Source organism: Seriola aureovittata, chromosome 1 (assembly GCF_021018895.1).
Source record: "Seriola aureovittata isolate HTS-2021-v1 ecotype China chromosome 1, ASM2101889v1, whole genome shotgun sequence".
Classification (NCBI taxonomy): Eukaryota; Metazoa; Chordata; class Actinopteri; order Carangiformes; family Carangidae; genus Seriola; species Seriola aureovittata.
The window spans coordinates 22417380-22439661 of record NC_079364.1 but is presented as its reverse complement, the minus strand read 5'-3'; the positions used below and the strand labels follow the sequence as shown (position 1 = coordinate 22439661).

Here is a 22282-nt window from a genome sequence, read left to right as displayed (position 1 = left end):
TGCAGATGGAGCTTTTAACAGACAACTCCAGTATGTAATGCTCATTAGGTGCGAGTCATGCCTGTCACTTTTGGTCTCATTGGTGGTCTGGCTAAATGCTGTCCTTGCCAGCTTTTGCTGTGTGAAGTTGTTACTAGTTGTCTGGTGAGTTGGTTTGTGCCCGTCAGTCCTCCCAAATCCTGCCAAATTCTCTGCGTGAAAAAGATTAGCAGTGTTGAACTTATTTTGCTGCAGTTTAACAGAACATGGTGTTGTACAATCTGCAAATTATTTTATGGCTGAAATTATTTTTGAATATTCAGTCCTCAGTTAGACAGACTACTGCTTATCTTTTTCTCCATTTCCCTCTTTTATTCTGATTGTATCTAGATTATTAGTCCCTATATTGAGACATGATTGGACCATAATCATCTGGGCTGACAGTGGGTGTAGTGTTGAGTATACAGTATGCAACAATATTCAGTGTTAGCCTTTAGCCTTCAGGTCACTGGAAGCCCCCTTTCACTTAACTAACTACCACTTTCCAGCATAATGCAGAGCAGTGGCCTAGTTCATGCCCTCTTGAATGTAATTTCAGCTGTGTGTGTGTTTGTGTGCATGCATTGTGTGTATATGTGTGTGTGCACGCTTATCTGTTTTGTCTCTTTCTCTCACCGTATCTGTTTCCCGTTCTCTCGTTCCCTCTCTGTCCTTTCACACTGTCTCTGTGTCCGTGGCTTTTGTTGTGACATTGTGCCATACTCGGGCCAGCGATGCTGAGCTAGTTATGAGTAGTTTTACAGTTAGTGATGTATGTTCAGCTTTGCTACACCTCTGTGGATGGATGGTGTAATGCTAGAGGGAGTCAGAGACAGTCCCCCCCAATTTACAGTGTTGGTTTGATTGACACCTGGTGTTGCTCAGCCCTTATTGCTGATATAGAGTTGACAGTGAGGCCATGAATGGGTGAAAAGTATTGTATAAGAGTATTGGATAAAAAAGTTGGTAGTTAAATCTCCTTTTCAGATTTCAGTGAAGGCCTTCTAGATTTAGTTTTGGGGGAAGGAAAGAATATTCAGTTTTTCTGATCATTTATTATTCTTTTTTTGAAATAATAACAAATCCCTGCTACAAGCCACATAATTGTTTTTTCTTTTTCTAAACAAAACATACACCTCATTACTATCATCACAACTTGCTTCAATGGATACAGTCCTCAGACAGTGCTGTCAAATTGGCTCAGTCTCAGTGTGTGTGTGCAAGATGCTGAGAATTAGCTGTAATACAGGAGCTCATAGTGCAAGAATGTAAACCAGTTCACATTAAACAGATAATTAATGCTGCAAGGTCAAGAATTGATAGTGAATAAATCACAATTACCCAAGGGGATGCATGATATGTCTTGATTTGTCTAAAACCTATAAATATTCAATTTAGTAATAATAAGACAGAGGAAAATGATCACAATTTAGACACCTAAACATTATTATTTTTATTTTTTTTAACAAAGACTTCACAAAGTAGTTGCTGATTAATTTTGTGTAAATCAACTTAATTGATTAATCGACTAATAGTTGCAGCTCTAGTACATTTAGAAAAAGAAATCCATGTGGCAAATGTGCTGTTTAATCAATTAAACACTGTGCTATGAGAAATTTAGCAGCAGCTTTAAGTGATTCCAGTGATACATTTTAGAAAGATTGTGAATTTTAGTGGACAGCACAGCTTAGCTTAGCATCTTCAAGACTTGGCAAATGCACAATAGTGCGCTACATACTTTGCATGCAGTGGTGTTAAAGGTTATGTCCTGTCTGTGACATTTTCTATTACATGCTGAGTAGCGAATCTGATCACTGTGCCACGTGAACATTAAATGAAATCTGTAAGAGAGAACTTGGTTGGGCAGAGAACAACAGATCAGTGAAGGAGTGATGGGGATGATACTGGAAGAGAAAAGATAAGAAGGAAGTGATGAAAAGGGGGGAAAGGGAGAGAGAAAAAGGGGGAGGGGGGTTTCCATGGAAACATGAGGAACGAGTGATGGGAGAGAGGAAGAGAAAGGAGTGATGTAGTTTGAAACTGTTAGTTATAAAGCATTGAAACAAAATGGTAGGCCCACAGCAGCATTTAACAGAGCAACCGAGCCTACGTAGATTGAGACTTTAAATTTTCTCTCATAATTTCACGTGATTCCAAGTGATTCTGTCTGATTGTTTCATGCCATGATATTTTATCAAGCTATTACAGGTGAATTTGTGACATAAAGGTGAAACATGGTACGAATAAAACTGAACCTGGGACCGATGTTCTAATGCTGTTAGGTTGGTTTGGATTGATGACCTATTAAACATCAAGCAAAACCAGACTTATCTGTCTGTTCTTTCATATCTGTATGAAAGACTGAGAAATTGAACACAAGGGCAGTGTCATGAAACTGTTTTAAGATGTTTCCAGGAACAGCTAACATGCCACAGTTTTGGGAAATTTGGTGTTTATCCCCAAGAGACAGCTCATCATGAATATATTATACTGTATACCTGCCTGAAGCGCTGCAAGTGTAATACCTTAAATCTTTAAATCTGCCATTTACACCTCCTGTAAACTGTGATGGCATATATCATACATGCTAATGGTGTCAGATCAAAACCTATTTTAATTTAATTCCTTTTTCACTCCTTTATTGGCCCCCATAACAAAAAAGGAAATATAACAGAAGTAAGTGAGCACTTCAGATGGTCTGTCCTGATTCCTCTGACTTCATTTTTTCTTAATTCTGGGGAACTTCAAGTAAAACGTGAGATGTTTATGGGCCACTGAAATACAGTTCAATACAGGGGCGAAGGTGGTGCTCGACCTTGGTGCTCACTGCTTCGATTCTACCATTAAAGATGGAGTTAAATTGGCAATTCATGTGCCAGAGCTGTTGTTGATGTCGGCTTCATGTATGTTTAAGGAGAGGGCTTCCTCTCTTCACAGTGCACCTTTGAAAATTTTTTTAACAAAATCTGAGATGTTGGATCTGATTCAGTTTAGCCTGTGGAGCCTGAGTGATGTGCATTTTACATAACTGTCTTTGCCCTGTTAATGTATATAAGACACCAAAATGTATACAGGGAGGTTACATTTACCCTAACTTAAGGCTTTTCAAAAAGTCTTTACCACAAAAAGGCATGACTCACTCCAAATGCAGCTACCTACAGTCAAGATACACCCTAACTGATAGACGGTATGGGGTTTGATTTATAGATAATGAGGTATAACCATCTGAGATAGAAAGATGGGCGACCATAGCACAAGGTTCACATCATTTTCACGCTCATTAAACCATTCAGTGACCTTTTGTGCTCTGTATGGAAGAATTTACATTTGTTATGGGCCAACATATATTCAGGTTGTTCTCTTAATTTTTTTTTTTTTTTTTTTTACAAGATGTAGAAAGAAAGAGTAGACATCTTTTCAATTTTCTCATGTTCAAGTAATCAAATATTTAAAGTATTTACTGGTCCTATAAATGGTGCATGAATGTACTTCAGCTCCGCTACACAGCAATACTATGACTATAAACAATGTCGTACTTATTTAAGCAGAGTTTACTTTCATGTGTTCTCACAACTTACCATGGCAAGAAAAAGTAAGTGAACCTTTTGGAATGATCTGCATTTATATATACATTAGTCTTAAAATATGGTCAGATCTTCATGAAGTTACAATAATGAACAAACACATTGTTCTTGTCCTTATAGAAAGCATCATTCAAACATTCACAGTGTTGGCTGGAAAAAAGTATGTGAACCCCTCGACTAAAGACAGTAACAAAAAGAGTTATCAAACCTGGAGTCCAATCAGTGAGACATGAGTGGAGGTGTGAGTTAGAGCTACTTTGACTTGTAGAAAACACTTAAACATTTTGATCAATAATTATTGGTTTGCATGAGAGGGTTACAGAGTCATTTCAAAGAGCATAGATATTCATCAGTCCGCAGTCAGACAAACTGTCTATAAATGGAGACGAGTTAGTTCTGTGGCTACTCTCCCTAGGAGTGGGCGTCCAGCTAAGATGACTCAAAAAGCACAACACAGAATGATCAGTAACGTAAAAAATAACCCCAGAGTAACAGCTAAAGGCTTAAAGGAGTCACTGGCGCTGGTTCACATCTCTGTTCACAATCCTGCCATACGCAAATCATGGTTGCATGGAGAATAATGTCCTGACATGGACACCACAGAGGAAGCTGCTGCTCTCCAAAAACAACATCACTGCATGTCCGAAGGTTGCGAAGAGCAGCTTGGCCCTTCACAACACTACAGGGAAAATGTTTTATGGACTGATGAAACTAAGGTTGAATTGTTGGGATGAACACGCAGCACTATGTAGGGTGTAAAAGGGCACTGCATACCAACATGAAAACATCATCCCAAAGGTGAAGTAAGGTGCATGGAGCATCATGATTTTCTGGTTTTGCTGCCTCGGGACCTGCACTGCTCACCATCATCGAGGGGAAAACAATTTAACGTAGGTATCTTACAGGATAATGTCAGGGTGGCTGTCCACCTGCTGAAGTAGAAGCTGGTTGATGCAGCAGGACAATGACCCTAAACATCAAAGTAAATCTACTACAGAGTGACTTCAAACAAAGAAAATCCACCTGTTGAAGTGGCCCAGTCAGAGTCCAGACCTTAATCCAGTAGGGATGTTGTTGAATGACCTGAAGAGAGCCGCTTACACCACACATCCCAGGAATATGGCTGAGCCGAAGCAGCTTCATAGGAAAAATGGTCCAAATTCCCCCTTATCAGCAGCTTGACTGAGGTTATTGGTGCCAAAGGCAGCTCAACCAGTTATTAAATCATAGGATTCCCTTACTTTTTCCACCAGCACTGTGAATGTTTAGTGGTAGAGTTCAATAAAGACACAAACAATTATAATTGTTTGTGTGTTATCAGCTGAAGTGCATTGTGTTTGGTAATTCCAAAGGGTTCATTTACTTTTTCTTGCCACTGTATGTTTGTGTGTGAAAAGTGAACTTCATGTGACCTTTTGCATGTTGAATCTCAAAGGGAAGACGACAAGTTCAAGCTATGTTCCTGCTTCCATGCTTATGAAGAGCTCAAACAAAATGGCCTTAAACAGGACATTTTAAAAACGGCATCTGTGTATGTTTAATCTGAAAAAGTTTAATGAGGGTCCATGCAAAGTTAATGGAAGTTATAAAAAGCTTAGTGAAGGTGTGCAATTAAGAGTGATTTTAACTTTACGAAGATATCACTATCTCTGATGTTCATAGCAAATACATGTCCGTAAGAAATCATGTTCCTTAAAACTCCAGATTTATCATATTTTTAAGTTTCTCCAGTTTCACAATAATCTTGTAATAGTTTATATAAATATATATATATATATATATATATATATATATATATATATATATATATATATATATAGTTGTAATAGTACTGTGCATCCATGGGTATACTGCAAGCAGGAACTGCTAATGGCTAATTCGCCAGACTTTTTAATGCTGCCACCTTGCCAGAATATAAACAAATTTAGGCTTAAAACGAACAAAAAAATAACAGGACTCAACCTGTAGCCCACATTGTAACTCACTGAATCCATGGGGACACGGAAGAGATGAGGAGAGTGATGGAGGGGCACAGTTGTCTCACCTCTGCGATACACTGGTATCAATCTATCTTTGGCAAGATAACATCGGCCCATCTATCAGTTGCACTGTACTGTTGAGTGCTGTACTAGTTGTGAAGAGTAAAAGACGAGGGCCCTTTAGCAAGTCTGTGAGCACAACACAATATACCTGAATGGAGCTGTTTCCACCCTACAATGATTAACATGGGTGATTACAGCTGATGCTGATAGATTATGATGTTAGTGGTTGTGTGTGTGTGCCTGTGTATAAAAACCAACAATACCATTCTTCTTTTTATTCTCCTTTTGCTGCAGCCATGTTTGTGAAACCTCAAAATAGAGCGAGATATGTTTTGTGCTCTCTTTCTCCCTCACTCGCTTCCTATTTTTTTTTTCTACCTCTTTCTGTTTTTCTCGCTCTAGCTCTCTTCCCCTCCCCCTCTCTCTGTTCCTCTTTCCTCCTCTCCCTCTTTCATTCTCTCTCCCTCCCTCCCTGTCTCTCGCCTTCTCTCTCCCTTTTTTTCCTCTCTTGCTCTCGGTTTCCATCACGCTTTACCCCTCCCTCTCCTCTCTCTCTTTGCCTCCCTCTCTCTCTTTCTTTCTCTCTTCCTCTCTCACGTTGCACACTGCCCCTCCCTCCCTCTCTCTTTCTCGCTCTCACGTTGCTCCCTGCCCCATCTCTCTCTCTCTCTCTCTCCCTCTCTCTTTTGCTTTCTCTCTCTCTCCTTTTTTTCTATCTTTTTTTCTGTCTCGCTCTCAGTCTCTCTCTTTCTCTTGCTTCTCTTGCTCTCCCTCTACATCCTCCCCTCCCCCACTGCTGCCTCTCATTTTCTCTCTCTCCTCTCTCCATTTCACTCGCTCACTCACTCACTCACTCACTTACTCACTCACTCACTCACTCCCCCTCCCATCCCTGTTCTCTTTATCTCCTCCCCTCCCTCCCCCCTCAATCCCTCTTTCATTCCATGCAATCATCTGTTCTCTCTCTCCCTCTCTCTCTCTCTCTGCTTCCTCTATTACGCCCCATTTTGTCCTCTGCTGTTTCCCTCTCTCTCTCTCCCTCTCTCGCTTCTTTCTATCCTCCATGTTCTCTCTATCCTGTTGTTTACCACACTCCCCCATACCATTTATGATACAAACTTTATTCAAAAAAATGATTTTCTATCAGAAAAAACAAACATGTTTGGGGTAGAAACGGTTATATCTCTAGAATAAAAGCTGCATGTTGAACAAAAAGCTTCCCATCACTTCATATTTGTTTCTTATTTAACCCGTCCATCTTTGGTGCCATTCACTAGCCTCTGATATTCTCATTAACCCAAAATATAATTCCCTGTCTCCTGTAACAATCTGACCCCAAGATAGCCGTTTACCCCAACATGGTGGTTGCTTCTGTTTGTTCATATTCAACAAGTGGCTACGTGCAGGGCTACAAAACAACCACAAATGACAGTGGTCATCCTCAGGGGAATGTAAACTATATGAACTAGGTGACTGCTTCACCTCTGTTTCACACAAAGAGTGACCTCATAAACTGTGCTGTTTCTTCTGCACAGCTGGAAGCTGCAACCATTTGATAGTCGGTTGAGGATTTACTTCAAGTAAAATACAAGTGTTTCTGCCTGGGCTGGGCAAGGTTTAGAAATGATTCAGTGTTATACAGTTGCAAAGTGGGAGGAGCTGTTTCAGGTGCCCGTGGTCCCGGATGTAAAATTCCCATTCATTTTCTCCATAGAAAATGTAACATGGCTCACAGCTGGAGCACCTGTCCAGGTTAAATCATCAGAAGATGAATAACTGTGTTAGAAGATATTTGGTTTCTTTGATAAAAAGCTGAAAGTACAAGCCAGGCTTCATAAAGGATGAGGCAACTGTAAGTAACTACAACTCACATGGTGCATTTTGGCAAAGAACATCCGAACATTGATCGTAAAAATGTTACATGCACTGACAATGGCGGTTTACAACTCTAACAACAAAGTGTTTTAAATTTACATCCGCTTTGATTTGCACCTCTGACTGGCTGCCTACTCCATAGCAACGATGTCTGAGGCTCATGGGTATTGTAGTATTTTGATTCGTCTTCCAGGCCAAAATTACAGACGGAATATGATATCTCAGAAATTAAGTTGATTCAATCAGAACTGGTGGTCATAACATAAACCTATAGGATCATTATTATCTGGGGGAGGCCTGTGTTTCTATATTAAATAAAACTGAGGATATTGTTTAACAGAATTGGGAAAACACTTGAATTTCCTTACAGTTACTAAAATGATACTATTTATGGGCCCCTACATTGGGAAATATACAATATGTGTTTTTCTACAAACCCTTTTTTCATTTATCAAAAGAAACCATAGTTCTCTATCACTAAATGTTGTCTAAACATTTGTTGCTGTACAAGACCTTTAAAAAACTACAGTCTAAAATTAACAAAATACTTCAAATCAAGAACTGTGAGTAAAAATCTAAGCAAATGTTGCCTGCCAATCTATGGTGGTTGACAGTTTTCGCTACCAAAGAATATTGAGGATTAATACCCAGCCCTAGGTGCTGTTCTTGCTGTTTGAATGATACTTTTGACAATACATCTTAAATTAACAATTATTTTCCTTATCAAATGGTTGATTATTTCTGGATTAATCATTTAGTCCTAAAAATTACATAAAATAATCAAAAAAAATGGCCCTCACCTTCCCTGAGTCCAAGATGATGTCTTCAAATGTTCTGTTCAAATGTGCAATGACATAAATCAGCAAATCCTCTCATACAAGAGGCTGGAACCAGTGATTGTTTTCTTCTTTGCTTGATAAATGACTTAAGCAATTATTACAATTGCACAGTTGTTGACCAGTACTTTTCTGTTGACTGGACCCACAGTGGAGCTAACGTGGCTGCCACAGCTATGGCCACGCAGTTTGTCACTGGTTCACTGATAAAGGTCATAGGTCAAAGGCATCCACATCTGTTTGGGCCAGATCTGACCCTCTTCAGTATCTTTTATCCAGATATACTGTATCTAGAAAGAGTCTGCATCCAGTTGAGACAGAAGAGTTGACAACTGGCATCAGGATCTTTCCCATTGGCCACAGTTGGTCAGATTTCGCTTCCCCCTTCCATTTGATTTTATCTCTAGGAAACTGTGACTGTGACAGAAACAAAAGTTTGTTGTTGGTCATACAGTCAGAAATTTAGTCTGCATCAGATCCAGGGACAAATGTACATGAGTTTGGAAAATTCATTGCGTTGGATTGTGTAACAACAATGCAATGTGTCTTCCTTTCATTTTGGGTAAAACATTTATTCATATCTTAAACTTTCTGCCTGTGGTCTGATCACAGACCAAACAGACAAAATGTATCTCTGTGATCATGGGAAAATATCAGATACAACAAAATAAGTACTTTTTACAGCTGTAAACCAAAAGTAAAAATTAAGTAATTGTACATGAAGTTACTCAGGCAGTTTAGTTTAAGAGTCCGAAGCAAAGGTGAACTATGCAAAAGAAAACTGACTGAACTGAGTTGAGTTTCATTCTGTTGTACATATAGTTGTATTTTTTGCTTTATTGCATTACTTGTAGGATGTCTTAACTTATAATATTAAAATCAAACTGATATTTTTTTAATTTAAATTTTACAGACTGCATTCAGTGGAAGCGTCTTGTGTTTTGTGCTTGACTGGGTTATGATTGACAGGAGATGGGTTGTAGCGTAACCACAGAGAACGTTAGCTTTTTGTGTAAAGTTTTATTTTGGAGATGAAAACATGGGAATCACTGAAGCTGAAAGTAAAGGCAATACAGCCCCAGTCGTCACAGCTCAGCTCTTGTACTTCTGAGTGTGTGCTTTCACATGAAACAGTGAGAAACACACTAAGAAAATGAGGAGAAACAAGTTTTTATGACAGAAGAGATAATTATCAAAATATGCAAAGATCTGGAGTAAAAAAAGATTGAGATTTTTATTAGACAGACTTGGAACCAAATCCACACATTACCCACCAACACAACACTACTGGTGCTAAGAAAAAAATCCCCTAAAGTTTTGAGAATAATAAAAAAAAAAATATATATCTTATTTTGTCTTGAACCAAAAGATATTACGTTTAATGTAAAATAAGTTTAAAAAAACAAGAAAACTTTCATATTTCAGAAGCATGAACACCTGAATCTCTGTCATTTTTGCACAATAGAATAAGTTCAACGTTTAATCTGTGATTAAAATTGTTGCACATCAATGTACTGTTGATCAACTAATCAATCAATGCTATTGGCTCTAATTCTAATTGAGAAAAACCTATTTAGGTTGTGAATCAAACTATAGTTTTGGCATTTTTCTTTTCTCTCAAGCAGTGTAATCATGAACAGTATATGGCTTTCTCAGGATTTACTTTTTATTCCTCTTTTTATTTTTATTTATTTATGAATTGATAGAAGCTTCTCTTGTCTATTGTTCACTTATTTAAGAGTTTGATTAGATTCTTTCAATCAGATCCTTGGTTTCTTGAGTGATCAGTTATCTCCTTTGATTTTTCTTAAACACACCTGCACCTAGATCGAACACCTGTCAGTGTCTTTACATTTGTATTAACGGTGTTGAACTCAGGCTGACATTACTGTAGCTGTGTTCTGTGACATGGGAGGATGTGTGACTGATGGAAATGGAAGGATGTTAACTTCATGGAAATTAATGTTGTGACTTTACAACATAGTGTAGAGCGGACACACCTTCAACATACCGTGCATTGGGTCACACACTCATTAATAATGCATATCACCCTCTACAATTACAATCTGCTGTCCATTCATAAGATTCACGTCATCTTAGGGAATCACAGCAACATGAATATGTCTTTGGTGTTTTTTTAGAGCTGAAACAATTAGTCAAATAATGAATTAGTTGGTTGACAGAAAATTCATCTGCAACAATCATGATCTTTTTTTTTTTAATTCACTGGTTCCAGCTGGAAAAATTTGAATATTTGTTGTTTTTTTAGTCTTCTATGACATTAATCAGGATTTTTGGACTGTAGATCACACAATACAAGCAGAGGATGGTACCTTGAGCTCTGGGACAATGTTCACTATTTTATTAGATCAGACAATTAATCGATGAATCGTGACAATAATGGGAAGATTAATCCAAAAGGAAAATGTTAGTTGTAGCCCTAGTATGCATCAATCCACATGTCTGAAGTAATTCCTGCTAAATAAATACATGTAGAGTTTCATATATATAGTGTTTTATTAAAATATGATTATTTTTTTTATGTATTTTTTTTTTATTAATTTCTTTGAAGTGTCAGTCAGTCATTAGATTACAATTGTCTGATTTCCCGCCATGGTTTGCAGCCCTGTAATTTGCAGCTTTTGTGTCGTCTCAGTTTCATTATTGGCAGGATATGCATGACCTTTGTGGCCTCCTGGGCCACCGTTGGCACCGTCTCACAGCTCCACGGCCATCGCATCTCTCTATGCGTCCCTAATTTGAGTGGCGGTACGCTGGTCATGAGATGCTGTGAGAAGAGATGAAAGTTCTTCACACTTGAACCTTGATGTTTCCTGAAGGTGTCAGTCAGCAGCCCTGTGTGTGTGTGTGTGTATGTGTGTGTGTGTGTGTGTGTGTGTGTGTGTGATTGAGGCCAGGAGATGGATTCATGGGGCTGCTTGATGCATCATTACGAGTAGTACAATATCTTTATTTCCTCCCTTAACTCTCATTTTGTCTATTTCTTCCCTTCATCTATCTTCCATTTCTTCTTTTTCTTTTACCGCATTCTGCTCCACTCTCCCCATCCCCCTCAGTCGCTTTCTCTCTCTCTTTTCTCTCTCTCTCTCTCTCCCCTCCACCCCCTCCCCTCTCTTTTCCTTCAGTATTCTTTCCTTCCGCTCCCTCCTCCTCCTCTCTCTCTCTCTCTCTCTCTCTCTCTCTCTCTCTATCTCTTCCATTCGCTCATCTCCTTGTCAGTCACCTTCCATCTCTTTCCCTCCTCTCTCTTCTTCCCCTCTCCTATCACACTCTTGCATCCGTCAGTCTGTGCACGAAACAATCCTCCAACACTTTTCCCTACTCATAAACCTTACTTGATAAATGAGAGAGTGAAAGATACAAAGGCAGAGAGAGAGAGAGAGCGGCAGAGAGAGACAGAGAGAGAGAGAGACAGATGAAACACAGAAAAAGGAGTCAGCAATAGATGGAGCTACAGGAATAAACAGATAAAGGAAGAGAGACAGACAGGGATAGGCAGAAACAAAGACAAAGAATGACAGACGAAGATGGAGGAAATGCCGGTGAGTGAGGGGGGGCAGCCTGGTGGATCCATAATTTCAGACTGATATGATGTTGGTTTTATTTTTGTTGTTGGTGTGTCTTGTGACTTTGAGGTGACTTAGCCCATTTATCACCAGACTATCAAGGAGCCTTGTGCATCAGTGACGTATGAGCTGTGTGTATCTTTATAAAACCTGCTGGCCCCATGCTCATTTGTCGGGAGAATATTTGTTTGTTTGTTTGTTTGTGGTGTGTGTTTGTGCTGGTGTGACCAGAGTCACTACCAAAACTGTGTTGAAAAAGAAGGAGAAGAGAGGGGGAAAGGGGGGGGGTTGTGGAGGCGGGCAATGTTAGCTCCGCCTCCCCTCATTCCTCACGTATAAATAGGAGTCGAACATAGTCTATTCCCACTCAACACTCACACTGAAGAATGAGATCCTTAAAGCACCTGAAACCTCACAGCAGGAGGAGCGTGGTGAGTTTATTGGCTCTCACTCGTAGCATGTTTAAGAGGTGGCGGGCAACATGGGTTTGATCCCACTGAAGCTGAGAGACAGGTAGAGGACTGCTGCCGGAGATGCTTTGATTCTCTTTAGGTTTTCTTTGTTTTTAAAGTTCCCATTTGCCGATTTGTTATTTCTCACTAATTGAGAATTATCTCTGGCATTAACTCATTAGCACCTTCTCCATTCGTCCTGTTTGGAGCTTTTGTCAACTCTTCTCTCTCCCCCCCCCCCCCCCCCCCCCCCCCCGTCTGTTTCTCCTCACAATGTTTTATCTTTCATTCTGTCTGGCTTTCATTTTGTCATTTTCTTTCTCCCTCTGTCTCCTGGTTGCTCACTGCCTCTCCCTCCCTCCCTCCCTCCCTCCCTCTGTCTCTACATAATATCTTTCTTTCTCTTTCTTCCTCTTGCTCTCTTTTGCCTGCTGCCTCACACTCACCCTCTCACTCTTTCACTCAGCTCTCCCCTCCCTCCCTCTCCAGTGTCTTTTTTTCTCTCTCTCTCTCAGCCTTCCTCCTTCCCTCCTGTCTCCCCTCCCCTCCCCCTTCTCCTTATCTCTCCTTCATTCTCCCTTTACCTTTCATTTTCTCTTTTTTCTTTTTTTTCCTCTCCCCCCCTCCCCTCCACTAGACTCATGCCTGCTTTAAGCTCTCCCTCCCTCCCTCTCTCTGTATCTGCTTTTTCCTCTTTCCCCCCTCTGTTCTCTCTCTGCTCTCTTCTGTTTTTGTTTCTTCTCTAATCTTGTTCAGTTTTTTCTTTCTCTTTTTTTCCCCTCTTGCACTTGAACGTGTGTGTGTGTGTGTGTGTGTGTGTGTGTGTGTGTGTGTTGTGTGTAGATCAGTAGGCCATCTAATCCCCCACAACACACACACACACACACAGACACACACAAGCCATACATGGTTAGCACACTGATTCAGGATGGTGTCTTTCATAGTTGCTCTGTGTCAGTCACTTGATCTAAAAGTTTGTGTTCAGACCGTCTTGTTTCAGGTTGACTTGTACCAGAACGAGTGTTTTGGGAATAGGTTCGTCTCTGTAGGAGGAAATGTGTACGCTTCCTAGTGATGCAATAAAGGGCTCTTTAAAATCAAACTCTGTTTCTTTCTCCTTCCCTCTCTCTCTCTCTCTCGAAAAACAATCTGATTGAAATTGCAGACATCTTGATTGTAGCCCAAGGGTCCTGTGTCGACAAATTTGGGCTGTTTTCATAAGTTCTCAACAGCAAGTGTCTCAATTGTTTACTTAGCTTGTTATAACCACTTTTGTTTGTGAGGTAGACCTTAGAAATTGGCTGGAACAGCAAAGCTTAAGATGAAAAAAATCTCAAATATTTCCTCTTAATAAAATAGTTATAACAGTTATAACAAAGTCAATTTGATGTTTATATCTCCAGAGTCAGATAAATATTTGTTAATTGCTTCTTTGCCGTGCTGATGTCTTGACCATCTGCATGTGTGTCTCTTTCTCCTCCAGGAGGAGGCGAGCCGGCGCCTGGGTAGATGTGAGCCCAAGGTAATGGCCAGGCTGGTGGACATAGGCACACAGACAGATCCAGTAGTTGTGCTGTCCTTGGCCCAGGCCGCCGTGCTAGGTCTCATCTCCCAGAATGAAGTGTTCGGAGCTACTATTGCACCCAACGGCTTCTACACCGGTGAACCCAAAGAGTCCCCTGCACCCCCAGTAGACGGAGTCGACTACGAGTACGCAGACCAGCTTATCGGAGCCAACGGAGATTACTTAGGAGACAACTTGGGAGAAGACGGTCAGATGCAACCCAGCTGCAGTCAGAGGAGGTGGCAGCAGGGGCCGCCTCAACATCCGGACGGGAAAATGGTTGGCCCCGATCGCCACAGCCTTCAAGGCGGTGACGTGTCCTCGTCCCATGTGAAAGGGGAAGGGGTGAACTCTGGAATGTCCTCCTGTGTCCACATGCTTAACAACATGGCTCCCAGAGGAGGTTTAGTACAAGTGGATCCAGCCACCCTCAGAGGCACCAACAAGAACTGTGCAGAGTGTGAGCGGGAAGCAACGAACCAGCAGCAAGCCAACACACACGTCCACCCTCCTCCCACTCAGGTGGGCCACAGAGGAGGGGAGCAGGGCCACAGAGGACTGCAGGGCCAACGCCCTATGGGGGGACACGGTCGAGGTGGCCGGGAGGATGAAGAAGAGGTAGAACACCAGGGAAACAACATGATGAAGCCCACACAGCAGGAGGAAGCTATCAGCAGCTACTTCCAGACCAGTGAAGTGGGCAGCTATGACTCGGGGGAAATGGGCATGGGGGGCGAGTACGAAGATGGCAGCCAGAGCATGATGTGGACAGACGGGAGTGCAGGAGGGCAGCACCAGCCGCCTCCGCACCCCCAGCCTCCACGTCGGCACGGCGGTCGCAGAGTAGACCGGCTAGATATCAACATCCAGATCGACGAATCGTACTGCGTGGACGTGGGAGACGGTCTGAAGCGCTGGAAGTGCCGCATGTGTGATAAATCTTACACCTCCAAATACAACCTGGTCACGCACATCCTGGGCCACAACGGGATCAAACCACACGCCTGTCCACACTGCGGGAAGCTCTTCAAGCAGCCCAGTCATCTTCAAACGCACCTGCTAACCCACCAAGGTACACGGCCCCACAAGTGCACCGTCTGCAAGAAGGGCTTCACCCAAACCAGCCACCTGAAGCGACACATGCTCCAACACACTGACGTCAAGCCATACAGCTGCCGCTTCTGCCGCCGCGGCTTTGCCTATCCCAGCGAACTGCGAGCGCACGAGGTGAAGCACGAGCGGGGTCGCTGCCACGTGTGCTCGCAGTGCGGCATGGAGTTCCCCACCTACGCCCACCTCAAACGCCACCAGACCAGCCACCAGGGCCCCCACACCTTCCAGTGTACCGAGTGCAACAAGTCGTTCGCTTACCGTAGCCAGCTCCAGAACCACCTCCTGAAGCACCAGAGCCCGAGGCCTTACACCTGCTCCCAGTGCGGCCTGGAGTTTGTGCAGCTCCACCACCTACGTCAGCACTCACTCACTCATAAGGTATTGACACCACCGCCGGACACTTCTGCTCCCACCCAGACATGCCGACTGCTCTTGTTACAGGCACGCTGTAAATATTACATGTATAGATCATGACACTGCTTTTTTTTCTCGTCACGTAAAAGAAAACGATAGCAGAGAGCAAAAGCGAACAGACACGCACACAAAAAAAAAGAGGCAATATGCGATCACCAAAGGGAGGCTACCTCACCTCTGTTGTCTAAACGCCATACCTCAGTTCATCTGCTGTCCTTTACCCACTGAGATCTGGGTGAAGTAGACAGGTAAGAGCACTTCCCCTGGCAGGCAGGCATCCATCCTGCGTCCTGAATCCTTTTGTGTCTTTATGACGGGTTTTTGTTGTGCCTGAAACTTCCCGTCAGATTTCTGAGGTCAAAATAGAAGAAATTAAATGTTCCGTTGTAACATGCACTCATTAACACCCAGCATAAATGTTATTAAAGTAAAATCAATGACAGACATTGTTGCATTGACAGACATTATTTTTAAAGGTTTTTATCATTGTAGTGCTTGATCAGAAATGTGGCAATTTTTTGTGCAGTCGCCCAGAGTCTAGATAATCACCCATGTACTGTTCAATAGAATGAGCTCCAGGATGTGTCTCCCCTGGACGAGATCAGGAGAATTGAGTTTCTAGCTTCGAAAGAGTTTGTTGTTCATGTTAACAAACCAGGACTGATCTGTTGCAAGATCCTCAATCCTACTGTAAGCTTTAAAAAATGTCTTTTCTTAAAAATCTTTTTTAATTACCTGTGAAAAAAAAAACTGTGAAATAGCAGAGGAAATGAGATGTAGAATAGACACTTAGTGTTCAGTGCTGCATTTTCACAAGGGTTTGATTCTGTACATCCAGAATACCAGGCATCCTCATGTCCTCCTCATTATAATCCTTGTCTGAGTGAACTGTCTGTAATTGCTCAGTGCCCCCTGCCTATTCCGCACACATGCGCGCAGTTACTCGCACACACAGGTGAGGAAGAGAGAGAAAGGGAAATCACACACAGTGAAAATGCTGAAATCCTTAGGAATCAGCTGAATTTTAGGACTTTGAGGACGACAAAAATCCCTAAGACACACTCATCATTGAAACGGGAGAGGGTTCTGTGTTCTCAGTGGAGAAAATGTTCTCTTTTGAGGCTTGTGTTTGAGCCTGCTGTCTGTTCACTGCTCCCCCTGGTGGACAATGGCAACACAGCCCATTTGTTGTGCAGACAGTGGGTGGACTGAGAGTCTGCCAGATTTGTCTGCTTATACAAACACGGTCTCTCGACCAACTAGTGACCTGTAATACATATTTGTTCTTCTCAATAACCCAGAATCCACTTATTCAGCGCCTCTTGTTTGTCGACTGACAATGACTGCAGAGTGGAGTGTATGGTGCAGCAGCACATTCATGTAGACAGGCCTCAAAGGCCTTAGATGTTGTGAATGGCCTGCTCCTGTGTCCCGCTTCTCAATGTTTACGCATTTCCTGTGGCATGTGGTTGAGAATATTATGGGAGCAGTATAAAGACACGTACAAAGGGCTTTTGCTGTTGTACTGGAGTAACCTCTTGGTACACCTAAAATGGCTGCCATGGATATTTATATCAATGTGTGATGTGAATACCATTAAGTTAAAATGTTTAACAAAACTGACAGCTGACATCCCAGAAAAAAAGGTTTCTTTGCCATCAAAGCACATTGTCCTTACGCTGTATACAGTATACATGATAAAAAACCGACAAGCTGGTCTGTCCATTGGAGTAAAGCTGTAAACCTCCCCTGTAGGTCGTACGTAACAGGAAGCTTATACATCTCTTGTTGTTTTTATGGATGAAATTAGATATTAAGTTGCAGTAGCAGAAATTAAGCCAGAGGTTTATACTGTGCCACCCCCTCAGACAAAATTGAGACAACTTACCACCCCCAATGCCCCCACACTGTTCCAGAGATAAACAAACCACGTTGATGGAACAGTAATGTAGAAAAATCATTGATAATACGTCACACAAATTGATTATGTCACTGCTATTATGCTTTGTCTCACTACTTCGCCTGGACAATCGTCTCAGTGTTTTAGAATTACAGTTCCCTTCATTCTGTGAGGGATGCAAACAGGAAGTGTACAGTTGCCATGGATTCAATGAGTTGGCTACAACTTGAGCACGTTTTTTTTTTTTTTTTTAGCCCGATATTTGTTTATATTTTGACAAACTGGCAACATTAATTAGCTGTTTGCAGTTTCTGTTTGCAATACACCAATGGCTGCTCAGACAAACTATTACTGGATTATTTTGATACTGAAGAAATCGGTCTGGAGTTGTAAGAAGAGGTTTTTTTTTTTTTTCTGATTTCCCTCCGCAACCCCACTTCAAGTCTCTCACACCTCCCCCTCACAGTTTGAAAACCTGTCAATTAAGTAGTTAATCCACTTCTGTTGCACTTGTAGTAAACAATGTGACAAGGGAAAAAAACACAGCAATACACATTGCTATGCGGGAATGACTAACCCTCTCCTTCTGTCTGGACTCTGCAGGGGATGAAAGGCCACAAGTGTGACGTCTGTTCCCGAGAGTTCACCCTGTCTGCCAACCTGAAGAGGCATATGCTCATCCACAACAGCGTGAGACCCTTCCAGTGTCACGTCTGCTTCAAAAGCTTCATCCAGAAACAGACCCTCAAGACCCACATGATTGTCCACCTGCCTGTCAAGCCATTCAAATGCAAGGCGAGTATTTGAGCCTGATTGATTAATTGAAAAAAAAAAAAAAAAAAAAAGGTGAGATCCTCGGTGATAATAGCAAATGTAAAATTTTCAAATTAATTTTGGTGTGAAATAAGATGTTACAAGTCCAGTTCAATTAAATATAACAGTATTATATGAAGAGGAGAAATGAGAAAATATGCTGCCAGGAAACGGCTCAAAAGGGTTTTATGCTTTGATGTCAGTGGTTCCGGCAAAATCAAATTCACATTCTTACAGTGAGAGAAAATCCCAAAGGTTAGAGCCAACTGTCGTCAGGACGGATGATTTTATCATTAACTTCCATCTCCCAGTAACTACTTTGACATATCTTTTATGTTGATGTTCGTGCTCATAAATGTCACTATTCTAAATTATTTTTGTTATTTTTTTCAGGTATGCGGAAAGTCTTTCAACAGAATGTACAACCTGCTGGGCCACATGCACCTCCATGCTGGCAGTAAGCCCTTCAAGTGTCCTTACTGCACCAGTAAGTTCAACCTGAAGGGGAACCTCAGCAGGCACATGAAGGTCAAGCATGGAATGGACGTTTCACCAGAGGGACAAGGTGAGGACCGCTGCACGTACTGTCATTTTATTTTTCTTCAATTTAACCTGTATTTATCCAGAAAAGGTTGATCGAATGTGCATGCTTTTCTTCAGCAGTGCCCAACCTCACATTCACATCCAAAACAGCTTGGTTTTTATTGGTTTCACGCCCCTTTTTGGTTCCTAAGGGATATCACACAATTCCCACCAGTGACCCTCTGATCAGAAACCTGCTACTGGTCTGGTCATGGTCGGACGGCTTTGAAGTGAGCATCAAAAAATATCTAAAACACAGTCTCTCTTCCGCACATGCCCACAAATATTTTTACGAAGCGTTTAATTGTAATTTTTAATTTTGAAGTAATACGTAATAGTTTCTGATGATGCGTCAGTGTGCACAAAAATAAATAGGCTTTGAACCCAGCACGAATACGTCACTATGTTTGGACCTCGTCATACTCAGCCTGAGCTGCCGACCTCAACCAAAGCCTGTTTCATAATATGCGTTGTTTGGCTTGGCTTTGTTTTGGCTCTTCTTTTTCTGTTAGAGCTCCCTGCTCTTCATGGGTTACGTTCAATGTTGATTTGTTTTTTGACCAGATCGACATCCAACATGATGTCGTGTATTTCCTTGCAGAATTCAGCAGCATTTGAATCAGAATTGACACTTATGGCGTTGCCTGCTTATTAATCAAATTTGATCTTACATCACACACACACTTCTGTTGAAGCAGACTAGAGTTTTTGAGTGTTATACTCTTAATGAAAATTACCTACGGGTATTTTTCCAGACTTTAACTATGATTGTTACTTTATTGAATCATAAATGTTTAATGGTACTTTTTTTTTTATTTCAGAGGCTTTAAACTGGAAAAAAAGCTATAACCGTAAAAGGTTTTGTAGCACAATCATAGGAAATTAATGATAACTTTTATTCATTCAAGGCAATAGCTCCTCATATCTCTTCACATTTAAGCAAGAAAACGGTGTTAAGCATGATGGGCAACTCTATTGGAAATGTTGGTTCAGGAATTTCTTCAGCATGGTAACAAAGATTGTACCTAGTTTAAGGAGGAAGGTAGCTTTGGAAATGTGCTTTATAATACTTCTATCTTTGTGTTTTCCAGAAGTTCTTCCAGAAATGGAAAGCCAGGGGGAGTATGAAGGACAGAACTTCAGCTTTACATCACCAGACAATATGGACAACGGTGGCTCCCAAAACCTCACTAAACTCACTACAGCAAACATGGAGGACATGGAGGAGTATTACAACTTTGGCAAGGATACAAGCAGCTACACTACACCTTGAGTGATGATGGACCAGCAAACATGATTTGGGTTTTTGTTTTTTTTTTATTCCAAAGCAGAAGGAAATCACAGATTCGTTGTCAAGGCTTTGGGAGACTTTGGGGGAAGGGTTTTCTTTTAGTTATGGCCTCCTTCCAGAAGAGCCAGAACTGCCGGACTCTGATGGGAGGCCAGGAAGCAGACACACTTCAAAGGACACGTTTCAGCTCTGTTGCTTATAGCAGAGACGCTGAAACTGTTGACATGGTCTGGAGCTCCTTTTTGGGGATTACTACGCGAACCAACTCCAAGACACTCTGTCTGGCGGACAGTGAAATCTGTATGTTGTGTGTATGTATCAGTTATTTGAAAAGAAAAAAAAAAGAAAAAACGTTGCAGTTGCAGAGCCATCAGTTACATTTGATGTGATAGAAAACTGTTTACCATTTGCCATTTTTGTCATTCACAACCAATGTATGCCCTTATATTTTTGACTGAAAGTGCCAGCTAGATACATTTGCAACTAAGCTTCCACCGTGTCAGCTATTTACTCACTGTATATCGAACTTTTGATACATAGTCACAACATACTCATAGGTTTGAATGCTCTTACTAAACAGTTCCTAATTGTTGTTACCTGTTCCTGCCCAGCCCTCAGTTTAAAATTTAAACAGGCCGGTCTTTCAGTGCGTTTGTGCTTTTTGCACAGGTCATTGTAGTCTTTTTCTTACCAGGGCACTTACTACCAAAGTTGCTACTGTCCAATTTCGGCTGATGCCAGAAAACCACGTTGCCGGCATGTCAAGCCCTCTCACTGTACAAATGATTCTGCAACATGCAGTGTGTTTACCCCGTTTTTGTTTCACATGGTTTAGCTTTACATTAATAATCAATCCCGTGTAGTGAATATACAGCTCTAGTTTTTGAATTACTGAGTGAACAATACAAAGCACTTTTTCATTGAGACCCGTCATTTTTCTGTGAAGCCCATCTTCAGTGAGAGTGAACTCATTTGCCTCAAGGAGAAGAGCTTGGGGAAATAAGATCGTAGAATCTTCTAAACCCCATAACGGCAATATTATTAAAAACAAACAGATATGCTTTCTCAGTAGGTTTTTGTAAAGTGCAGTTTCCTTGATATGGGTATTCCACAGTTGTCAGTTCAAATGCGAATTGAGGAATGAGCAGTTTGTATGGAGAATCAGCAGTTTGGGTTTTTTGTTGTTTGTAGTTTCAGCACTCTTAAATCCAGGGCTGTTTGCACTTTACTTTCAATTCAATTAATTCAGAAAGATATGTTCCCTCTTCCAGTGATAGTTCAGGTTATTTGACGTGAGCTTCTGTCAGATACTTATCTATAGTCAGTGTACTGTCTGCAATAGATTAGATCGATGTGCTTCCGGTTTGGAGGAGTAGTCACGAGTAGTGACAGAGAAACAGAGTGATGTACTGCTGTTCAGGGGGTCAGCAGAAGAAACGTGTTTTAGCCACTTCAACATGCCCACTGAAAAAAAAAAAAGCCAATATCAGCTAAAGCATACACTTTATTTTGAATATATTCACTGCTTTATCTTGCCATAAAACAGCCCTTTTCTTTGGAACTACATTCTCTCAACAGTTGAACTAATGTATTACTACGCACAGGTGCGCTAATGCGATAGTTCAGCAGTTGACAAAAATGTAGTTCCAAAGGAAAGGGCTGTTTAACGGCAAGATAAAGCAGTGAATATATTCAAAAGAAGCATACACTTACTGCAGGTAATACACTGTCTATGTACGACTAAGTATATAATCTGACTAAGTACCTCACACAACCCCACGTCAAACAACCAGAACTAGGAAAAAAATACTGAATGGATATTAAATCCAACATGCGGATTAAAAAAAAAAGAAAGGAAATATTTGGCGCTCCTGGTTACATTTTGTAATGGTTGAATTGAAAGTGGACTGAGACTAGTCCTGCTATTCATAATTCTGTTTTGGGGAAGACAGTCAGCTCCCCCTGTCCTGCCATGCAGGTCAGCCTTGATATGCACACTAAACCAGAGGAATGGTCTACTAGTTCTTTTTTTCAGATGAGGAATATCAAACTGAGACCTCATGGAAATTGACCATGAATTATTTAATAAAGGTTCTCTAGTTTAAATGATGGAGACTGGAGTCGTAATCTTTCACTGTGTTTTGGGGGGAGGAGGTGGGTGGGGTGTTCCTGCTGCTTCCCAGCTACAGTGGCCTCTGAAAGTATTCAGAC

General features: G+C 41.3%; 1 protein-coding gene across 2 annotated transcripts; it reads left to right on the top strand.

The window, feature by feature from the left end:
• The first annotated feature begins 11774 nt into the window (after nucleotides 1-11774).
• znf710b (zinc finger protein 710b) lies at nucleotides 11775-22180 on the top strand. 2 transcript variants are annotated; one of them, XM_056382014.1, is made up of 5 exons: nucleotides 11775-11918; nucleotides 13878-15449; nucleotides 17989-18180; nucleotides 18592-18763; nucleotides 19872-22180. In XM_056382014.1, the coding sequence occupies exons 1-5, from the start codon at nucleotides 11904-11906 to the stop codon at nucleotides 20051-20053; spliced, it is 2133 nt and encodes a 710-aa protein (XP_056237989.1). In that variant the 5' UTR covers nucleotides 11775-11903; the 3' UTR covers nucleotides 20054-22180. The 2 variants fall into 2 exon arrangements, with proteins under 2 accessions (XP_056237989.1, XP_056237981.1); XM_056382006.1 differs by lacking the exon at nucleotides 11775-11918 and adding an exon at nucleotides 12291-12373.
• The last annotated feature ends 102 nt before the right edge of the window (nucleotides 22181-22282 follow it).